The 10,812-nt window shown below is 38.7% G+C and overlaps 1 protein-coding gene across 1 annotated transcript in view; it reads right to left on the bottom strand.

Annotated features, from left to right (window-relative positions):
• The window catches only part of LOC132589645 (glycerol-3-phosphate dehydrogenase 1-like protein), a 55,848-nt gene that overhangs the window by 14,302 nt on the left and 30,734 nt on the right, over positions 1-10,812 (bottom strand). Inside the window, exon 5 of the mRNA XM_060262384.1 lies at positions 7,534-7,646. Coding sequence (XP_060118367.1) covers positions 7,534-7,646 — 113 coding nt within the window. The remainder of the gene's footprint in view (positions 1-7,533; positions 7,647-10,812) is intronic.

Below are 10,812 nucleotides of genomic sequence, written 5' to 3'. Positions count from 1 at the left end.
TTGAACTTGGCATGAGACTGCCACCCCACCCCCCGCCCCGCCCCTGGCCAACAGCAGGGAGTGGAGGAATAGGGTTGCCAGCTTCAGGCTGGGAAACTCCTGGAAATTTGGGGTTAGAGCCTGAAGATGACAGAGACCTCATTGGGGTACAATGCCATAGAGTCCACCTTCGAAAGCATCCATTTTCTCCAGAGGAACTGATCTCTATAGACTGGAGGTCAATTGTAATTCCAGGGGCTCCCCAGCACTCACCTGGAGGCTGGCATCCCTAAGTTGGCAACCCTAGTGGGTAGAGATCACACTGGTAGCTTTACATTATGCTAACTCTGTATAAATATCATTTTAAAGACCCTGATCTTCACAACAATTGTCTTGCTGAAAACTTCATTTTCCAAAAAATGGAGAGGGAAATAAGGGGATCTGCTATCTTGGACTTGATTCTCATTAGCAGGGAAGAACTCTTTGATGAGGTGAAAGTAGTGTGCACCCTGAGTAGTAATAGTGACCAGGTAATTTTGGAATTTAAAGTCTTGGGAAAGAGAAAAGTCAGATGTATAGGTGGGACTTCAGGAAAGCATATTTTGACAAAGTTATGTTGAATCAGCATTGTCAGATGGCCATCTAGCCTCTGTTTAAAGACCTCAAAGGAAGGAGAGCCCACCACCTCCCAAGGAAGCATGTTCCACTGGGGAACCGCTCTCACTGTCAGGAAATTCTTCCTAATATTTAGCCCAAAAGTATTTTGATTTAATTTCAACCCGTTGGTTCTGGCTTGACCTTCTAGAACAACAGAAAACAACTCTGCACCATCCTCTATATGACAGCCCTTCAAGTACTTGAAGATGGTGATGATATCACCTCTCAGTTGTCTCCTCTCCAGGCTAAACATACCTGGCTCCTTCAGTTTTTCCTCATAGAACTTGGTCTCCAGACCCCTCACCATATTCGTTGCCCTCCTCTGAACACATTCCAGCTTGTCTATATCCTTCTTAAATTCTAGTGCCCAAGGCTGAACACAATACTCTAGGTGAGGTCTAACCAGAACAGAGTAAAGCAATGCTGATGGGGTGTGAACTGGCAGAGACTGACCAAGAGAGAGATCTTGGGGTCGTGGTAGATAACTCACTGAAAATGTCAAGTCAGTGTGCGATTGCAATAAAAAAGGCCAACGCCATGCTGAGTATTATTAGGAAGGGAATTGAAAACAAATCAGCCAGAATCATAATGCCCCTGTATAAATTGATGGTGCGGTCTCATTTGCAGTACTGTGTGCAATTCTGGTCACCGCACCTCAAAAAGGATATTATAGCATTAGAAAAAGTGCAGAAAAGGGCAACTAGAATGATTACAGGCTTGGAACACTTTCCCTGTGAAGAAAGGTTAAAACGCTTGGGGCTCTTTAGCTTGGAGAAACGTCGACTACGGGGTGACATGATAGAGGTTTACAAGATTATGCATGGGATGGAGAAGATAGAGAAAGAAGTACTTTTCTCCCTTTCTCACAATACAAGAACTCGTGGGCATTCAATGAAATTCCTGAGCAGTCGGGTTAGAACGTATAAAAGGAGGTACTTCTTCACCCAAAGGGTGATTAACATGTGGAATTCACTGCCACAGGATGTGGTGGCGGCTACAAGCATAGCCAGCTTCAAGAGGGGGTTAGATAAAAATATGGAGCAGAGGTCCATCAGTGGCTATTAGCCACAGTGTGTGTGTGTGTGTGTATATATATATATAAATTGGCCACTGTGTGATACAGAGTGTTGGACTGGATGGGCCGTTGGCCTGATCCAACATGGCTTCTCTTATGTTCTTAATGCCATCACCTCACATAATCTAGACAATATTTTGTTGTTGTTCAGTCGCACAATCAAGTCCGACTCTTTGCGACCCCATGGACAAAGTCACGCCAGGCCCTCCTGTCTTCCACCATCCTCCGAAGTCTGCTCAAATTCGTGTTTGTTGCATCAGTAATGCTGTCCAGCCATCTCATCTTTCGCTGTCCCCTTTTTCGTTTGCCTTCTGTCTTTCCCAGCATCAGGATCTTCTCCAATGAGTGTTCCCTTCTCATTTGGTGGCCAAAGTATTTGAGCTTCAGCTTCAGCATCTGACCTTCGAAGGAACAGTCTGGGTTGATTTCCCTTAGGACTGACTGATTTGATCTTCTTGCAGTCCAAGGGACTCTCAAGATTCTTCTCCAGCACCACAGCTCAAAAGCCTCTATTCTTCTGCACTCAGCCTTCCTTATGGTCCAGCTCTCACAGCTATACATTACTACTGGGAATACCATTGCTTTGATTTTTGTTGGCAGGGTGATGTCTCTACTTTTTCCATATCCCATTCTGACCGTTGCTTCTTGACCCTTATACAGGTTTCTCAGGAGACATGTAAGTGGTCTGGTACTCCCATCTCTTTAAGGACTTGCCACAGTTTGTTGTGATCCACATAACCAAAAGCTTTATTATAGCCAATGAAACAGAAATAGACGTTTTTCTGATTCTCCCGTGCTTTCTCCATAATCCAGCAAATGTTGGCAATTTGATCTCTAGTTCCTCTACCTCTCCAAAACCCAGCTTGAACTTCTGGTAGTTCCCGATCTACGTACTGCTGAAGCCTCGCTTGTAGGATCTTTAACATGACCTTGCTGGCATGTGAAATGAGTGCAATGGTGCGATAGTTTGAACATTCTTTGCCATTACCCTTCTTTGGGAATGGGATATAAGCTGACCTTTTCCAAACCTGTGGCCACTGTTGCGTTATCCAGATTTGTAGACATAATGTGTGCATCACTTTAACAGCATCATCTTTTAGGACTTCGAATAGTTCAACTGTGATACCATCATCTCTGCTAGCTTTGTTGTTAGTAATGTTTTCTAGGCCCATTTGACTTCACACTCCAGGATGTCTGGCTCAAGGTCAGCGATTTCACTGTCATGGTTGTCAAGGACATTGAGATCCTTCTTGTATAATTCTTCTGTGTATTCTTGCCACCTCTTCCTAATCTCTTCTGCTTCTGTTAGTTCCCTACCATTTTTGTCCTTTATCATGGCCATCTTTGCACGAAACATTCCCTTGATTTCTCCAATTTTCTTGAAGAGATCTCTTGTCCTTTCCATTCTATTATTTTCCTCTATTGCTTTGCATAGTTCTTTCAGGAAGGCCCCCTTATCTCTCCTACACAATATACTTCTGTTTGTATAACCCAAAATCAGGTTTGCATTTGTAGGTACCGCTTTACACTGCTGATGTATGTTCAATGTATGGTCCAGTAAGACCCCCATTTTGCACATACTGCTGCCAAGACAAGTCCTTTAATGATATATTTGATTTTTCCCTACCTAAATGCAGACCTTTACATTTATCCCCGTTAAAATTAATTTTATTTGTTTTAGCCCAGTTTTCTAGCTGTCAAGATCATTCTGTATCCTGACTCTGTCTTCTACTGTATTTGCTACCCCTTCCAATTTAGTATCATCTGCAAATTTAATAAGCATTCATTCATTCACATCATTTATAAAGATATTGGCCAGGTCCCAGGAGAGATCCTTGAAGCACTCTACTTGTCATTCTTCTCCAAGAGGATGAGAGACCATTAACAAGCCCTCTTTGTGTGTGATCTGTCAACCAGTTACAGATCCACCTAACAGCAATAGGATCCAAACTACATTTTACCAACTTGTCAACAAGAATATAATGTGGAACCTTACTAAAAGCCTTACTGAAATCAAGATAAACTATGTCTACAGCATTCCCCTGATTCAGCAAGGTGGTAACTTAAAAAAAAAAAGCAATAAAATTAGTCTGACATGACTTGTTCTTGAGAAACCCATGCTGGCTTTTAGTAATTGCAGCCATCTTTTCTCTCTGCGCGTGTGTGGGGGTGTATTTTTGAATTTCCTGCATTGTGCAGGGGTTTGAACTAGATGACCCTAGCAGTCCTTTCCAACTCTATGATTCTATTGAAGTATTAGGTTGCCTGTGCTGGTTGCAAGGACATGAGGCAGATTACAGATCATCAACAATAAGATCGCTTTAACGTATTTAGCAATCAATCAGGTTTATTACGGTCAAAAAACCAGCAAAGTTAAAAACAGATAAAAAGGCAGTTTTTAAAAAGTTGATACAAAAATGTAGGATCAGAGATGAAAGGAAATTCATATTTCAGCATTTTCCTTAGTCAGTTTTGCTTTCTAAGGGCTAATATACAAAATTTTGCTACTGTGTAAGAAACAAATTTTTGACTGTCTTCTAAAAGGAATATCCAAAGAATTTCAGGGTTGAAGTCAATATAATATTGTAATGGCTTAAATCTGGAGAGTAAGGGGTAAGTATCTCAAATCTTTCTTCTTGATAATATTCATAGTGTAAGAGTATATGTGTGATACACTCAACCACATTACTTGAACTTGGACAACAGTGCTGCTGCATAGGCAGCTGAGAAAATCTACCATGTAGAACTGTGGAAGGAAATGTGTCAAAGCGTGCTCTTGAAAAAGCCCATCTATATCTCTCATAAGTGATATCTGAAAGGTATGAGGGTACTGTATAACTTGGTCCTTTTTTCTAACTCCTATAATGTAAAGAAAATATTGCCTCGTCATTTTGGAACTCTATATCAGTTAATCTTTGAGAAATTAGAACTTTCACTTTGTTTGGTCCCATATCAAACAGGACTTCTGGTTCCAAGCTGATCAGTTTAATTTTGTTGATTATCTTTGAAGACCATTTAGGATAAGGATCAGAAGCTAACAACAAGGGAATTAGACCTTTTGGTTCAGAATGAATTCTTAGAATGTGTGTATTGCACATTCCCTTATTTTTAAGGCAGCTTTGGGCAGACCAGCTTCTTGTCTGAGGATAACATTAGAAGTACATCTGGACTGAACAAATTCAAGGATCTTGAGGTCAGCCCCATTTGAGATCCATTTAAGAGGCAAATTAAAAATTTTATTTGGAAAAGTTTCAAGGCCGCAGGTACAAAACCTGCACCTTTTCCCCTGAAAAACCTAAGAATGGCATTAGCACTCTTCTGCAACATTTTCTGAGGAAATAGCATTAGCTTTGAAGTTAGCATTGTGTTTGAAAATGACGCCTAAATATTGAAAATTCTTAACTTGATGTTCCCATTCATTTCCAAGTTAGTTTTCTTGAAGTGTCTACTGAAGTCGCTAATTTAAGATTTTGAATAGTTTATTGTTAGAAGTTCAATGTCATATTGGTCACTAAATTTTTTATAGAACACTTTAGGCCAATTTTAGCTTATAGCAAAACTCTCTATCTTGAATATTATTACAAATATGTAGAAATTTATCAATATTGTCTTTATATAAATCTCATACAAATTTATATCATATTCATAGGTATTTATTCATAGACACCAGTGCAAGAATGTATCAACTTCTAAATATGTGACTTGAAAATTACAGAGCTTAGACATACAATTTTTTCAACTACTAAACCATTCAGTTTTCAAATGTGTTAATGGCAGTGCACAAAACCCCAATTATATTCCTCCCAACAGATCTTTATGACTACATAGCCTGTAGTCATTTATTTATCCATTGAAATTATATAATACAGGATGAACCACTGATATTGTATGATTTCAATGGATAACTATTGAAAGAGCTTGATTCATTCTAATTGGAACTGGCTAGGGCTGAGAACAAAGTGGGGCAGCAAAGAGAAAACCTACAAAGACACCAGATTCTCAACAAGACGAAAGAAATATGAATTCATATTCCCCTGATGAAGGCACGAAACGGACTATGTAGTCATAAAATCCATTGGGAGGAATATCATTGCGTTTTTGTGCACTGCCATTAACACACTTGAAAACTGAATGGTTTAGTAGTTGAAAAAATTGTATGTCTAAGCTCTGTAATTTTCAAGTCACATATTTGGATGTTGATACATTCTTGCACTGGTGTTCCCCTTTTTATATATGGGGATTGGGGACTATATGGCTAAACATATTTAGCATAAAGAGTTATTTACAGATGTATCCCAGCAGCTGTATCTCTTCACATAATTGCTCCTTGATGCCCATAAACAGACAAACAAATTTATATAATTGTGATCTGTAATGTGCTTCACTGGTATATAAATAAGTGATGTTTGTAATTGCAGCAATTTCCAGAAGTGCACAGAACCCAATGCTGACTGTGAAGAAAGCAGTCAAATGATCAGAAAACAATCTTTGTACAAACCTACCCAGCTGCCATAGCCGTTTCTGAGGCCCTGCTCCAACTGCCCTGCTTTCTGAGATTTGGCAAGTGGCAACCTGGGGAGGAGGCCTTCTCGGTTGTGGCACTGAAGCTCTCTTCTCAGAGAGACTCATCTGTCCTCTTCTGTTGTTGTCTGCCAGGAGATGAAGACTCATTTATTTCATCTGGAGTTCCATTAGTGATCTCTCCTTCCTGCCCTGTGTTTTGTGCTTTTTTATATTTTTGTATATATATTTTAGCTTACTATTTATGATGCGTTCTTGTTTGGTCTTAATGGTTTTTGAGAAGTGTTTATTACGCATGTTTTTAATCGAAGCTGCTTTGGTGGCCCTTATGAGGAAAGAAAGATGAGTTATAAATATTGTAAAGAAATAATTTTAAGTAGCATAATTTGCATACAAATTATAAGCATCCTCCTAAAAAAAAAAGGAAGCTTTTTCCTGAGCATTAAGAGATTTTGATGCATGGGATTTTGATTTTGATTTTGGAAGGGATGGTGGCTCAGTGGTAGAGCATCGGCTTGGGAAGCAGAAGGTCCCAGGTTCAATCCCTGGCATCTCCCCCCCCCCCCAAAAAAAAGGGTCCAGGCAAATAGGTGCGAAAAACCTCAGCTTGAGACCCTGGAGAGCCGCTGCCAGTCTGAGAAGACAATACTGACTTTGATGGACCAAGGGTCTGATTCAGTATAAGGCAGCTTCATATGTTCATGTGCATTGCCAGCAGCATTTAGGCTAAGGAAGTGTGCAAGGTTCCATTTTCCTTCCATATATGTCATGCATAATGACACCCTATCTCCTGGCCAAATGCTGGACCATTAATCCTCCCCCCTGAATTATGTATGATCTGCTATGACAACTGATGCAGCTTTCCTAGGCTTCTATGATGGTGATTAGATTACTGGATTAAGTCAGGCTATTGCTCTGTACATTTTTGAAACACTCTTTGTTTCAGCTATAAGAAAGGACTGAGTCCCAAGAACGGATTAAAGTTATCAAGGTTTGAGGATGTTCCAGTGGCAGCTACCTGCCTTCATTACCTGGTCTAGTGAATTCTGACAAAATGCAAGCAGAACATCTGTTTGAAAGACACCTTTTTTTAAAAATTACAAAGTCCAAGGATACGCCATTCTTAATACTTGGTTTTTATCACATGTTATGAAAATTTATGAGTCTCTCATTTCCAAATGTTGTCAGATTATAAAGTCAGTCATTATAGCATAAACGTTCTTTGTAATGTTTTAGTAGCTAAACCAACTGCAATAATCTACAGAACTACAGATAGTCTAACATTTTTTGGGATTACTAACTTTTAAGGCTCCACATATCTCCACGGTATCACAGTCATCCACCACAGTAATTCTGAAATTTGGGGTCTGCATTAATTCTTTAAAAATCTTCCCATGATCTGCGTTTTTGCAACCTTGGGGAAAAAGTGAAATAGATTAGGATTGAACCCAATAAAGTATTTTGTTTGTTTGGAGACAAACCGCCCCCCCTCACACCTATGTTGTTAGCATTATGCAATTATCATGTAGAATGGTTTATTTAGATAGCTATTCCTCAATGGAAATGTACATTCAACAAAATTCCCAAACAATCTGAACATTACAATACATTTCCAAGCAGAGTCACATCCTGTTAAGGCTACTGATTTCAATGGACTGATAAAGGTATAACTCTGCAAGTCTTTCTGTCACTTAGATGGCATGTGTCCTATCACTACACTAAGCAAAGTTTGAAGCCTACCACCTAACCTCAAGGAGCCTTAAAGAGGTTCTTCCTCCAACAGAACAGCGATTTCAGCAGGAGGAAGACAAGACAAGATACATGCTGAAGCGTGTAACCCATTCTCTATTACATGTGCATGTGCATACATCTTGCAACATACATACATAAGAAACAAGATCGGAAACAGTTTTTAGAGAAGTGAGCTATTAAATGTATAGCGATGGTGAAGATGTGATGTTCGATATGTATGGCAGGGCAACCTGAAAGTAGGCAGTATTAATCCACACCCATTCCAGAGACATATAGTGACATAAAGTCAAAATGCACAGTATGGATTTTCAAAAGTAGCTTAGCAACATGTGACTAAATTTATAAAAGTGACAGACATAACAGATGGCCAATAATAATAATAATAATAATAATAATAATAATAATAATAATAATAATAATAATAATAATAATAATAATAATAATAATAATAATAATAATAATAATAATTTTTATTTCTATCCCGCCCTCCCCGCCGAGGCAGGCTCAGGGCGGCTCACAACTTACGCTCTCATTGCATTCTAAGGATACCTACAAAAGCTTGACTCAATGCAGCTGGGCTGTTGAGCACTGATCCTCAACCCTGATCTATCAGCTGAAGCAAAATAGAAGTAGAAGATTGATGGAATGGGAATTTCTCAAAATGGAACAGAAGAATAGTAGCTGCTTAATCTGTTTCCTTTAACTGTCATTTTCTAAACAAATTCTTCTGTCCAAGCTATTTTCCCCTCCAGTTGGAAAAACATTCTTTTATTTATTGTCTGCCTCTCTCATGGAAGAATCAAGGTGGATTACAAAAATGTGATGGCCAGAACTCCCTTTGAATTTCAATTGTACTTGTCACAACCTTGCTCCTGGCCCCTCCTTAAAGTCTCCTGGCTCCACCCCCGAAGTCCCCAAATATTTCTTGAATTGAACTTGGCAACCCTAAGCCCTTCCCCCACCCACATTTAATTTTTTTGCAAGCAGCATGAGACTATCACTAGACTCACGCTAGACTCAATTCATTGTTTAAAAAAAAGACTCCTGGACTTCTAGGGGAGGAAAATGTCAAGCTGAGCTGCTTCTCATAACGGGAGCAGACTGGAACTTCTGTTCGGGGTGGTGGAAGGCAAATAAATGCCTACTGCCTACTTTTCTCAGTCAGAGATTAGTCCAAGATATGCACAGGAAACTTTGAGGAGATTTACCTTGGCTAAAAGGGAGTCCCGGGGAGGGGGGCTCCTTTGAGGCTTTGAGGGGTCTCCGGGAAGAGTTGCATTTTCATCATCTGCAGAAGTTTTCAGAGTCATTTATTTGACATAAGCTTGACAGAATCCTAACCTTCTTGGACATTGCTAAACATCTAAAGCTACACAAGACTGGTGGGAACTTGGATAATTGGAAGAGAAGGTACAGATTACTATCTTTCACTCCGGGACTATTTACAGTTTAATGAAGTAAATTTCAAAGGTGGGAAATGAAAATTTAGAAAGTTTGGAAGAAGAAGGGAGGAAGAGGTGAAATTTGGACTTTGTAAATACAAAAGACAGTGCTAAAAAGTGGAAAGGAATTTATTGCTTGGTCTACTTGTGGTTTTGAAAACAGAGCACCGTCGTAATTGAGAAGATGGAGATTTTTTTATTTTATTTTATTTATTTGGGATTTATATCCCGCCCTTCCCACAAGTGGCTCAGGGCGGCAGATTGAATGAAGATTTGCTACAGAATAAAGAAACAGTGACATTCCTAGAAAAGGAAACTAAAGCTTTTTCCCAAGTGAATGATAAAGAAGATATTGATTTTCAGACGGTCTGGGATGCTTATAAAGCAGTAATGAGAGGAGTGCTGATTACTTTGAATAATAAGGACAAAAGAAGAAAAGAAAAACAGTTAATGGACATTCAAAATGAAATAAAGAAAAAGGAAGGGGAGCTGAAAAAAAGACCAAGGAAAAAGAAAATCTCAATTGAAACATTTGTTGAATAAAGAAGTGGAATGGAATTTGAAAAGACTTCAGCAGAAATCCTTTGAGGGAGCAAGCAAGCCAGGAAAATATTTGGCTTGGCAATTGAAGAAAAAGAGAGAAAACAGAATTATTAACAGAATTGTGGTAGATGGAAGAGAAGTGGTTACTCAAGAGGGGAATAAAGAGAGAATTTTTAAGTACTATGCCAAATTGTTTAAAGGTGTTAAAATAAAGAAAGAGAAGATGGATGAATATTTACAAAAGTTAAAAATAGAACCTCTAACTGAAAATATGAGAAAAGTTTTGAATGATCCAATAGAAAAGATGGAAATTGAAGCAGCAATCAACACAATGAAAAATGAAAGAGCTCCTGGGCCAGATGGATATACAGCTAAATATTTTAAAACTCTTAAGGATGAATTAATATCAAAATTGCACAAGCTGATGAATATAAGAATAAAAGGGAATGTACCAAATACATGGAAAGAAGCTGTTATTTTCTTGATACCTAAAGAAGATAGAGATGCCACGAATGTAAAGAACTACAGACTAATTCTGTTATTAAATAATGATTATAAAATATTTACAAGACTCTTGGCAGAACGGCTTAAACAACATTTGATAAATTTTGTAAAGGAAGATCAAGCAGGGTTTCTTCCCAAAAGACAAATAAGAGACAATATTAGGACTGTTGTAAATATTGTAGAATATTATGAAAGACATCCAGAAAAAGAAGTAGCATTATTCTTTGCAGATGCAGAGAAAGCATTTGACAATTTAAGCTGGGACTTTATGTTTGCGGTAATGGAAAAGATGGAGTTGGGAGAAAGCTTTATAAGAATGACAAAAGCAATATACTCTGA

Source organism: Heteronotia binoei, chromosome 21 (assembly GCF_032191835.1).
Source record: "Heteronotia binoei isolate CCM8104 ecotype False Entrance Well chromosome 21, APGP_CSIRO_Hbin_v1, whole genome shotgun sequence".
Classification (NCBI taxonomy): domain Eukaryota; kingdom Metazoa; phylum Chordata; class Lepidosauria; order Squamata; family Gekkonidae; genus Heteronotia; species Heteronotia binoei.
The sequence above is the reverse complement of the archived record's forward strand: the minus strand, read 5'-3'. Positions and strand labels throughout refer to the sequence as shown.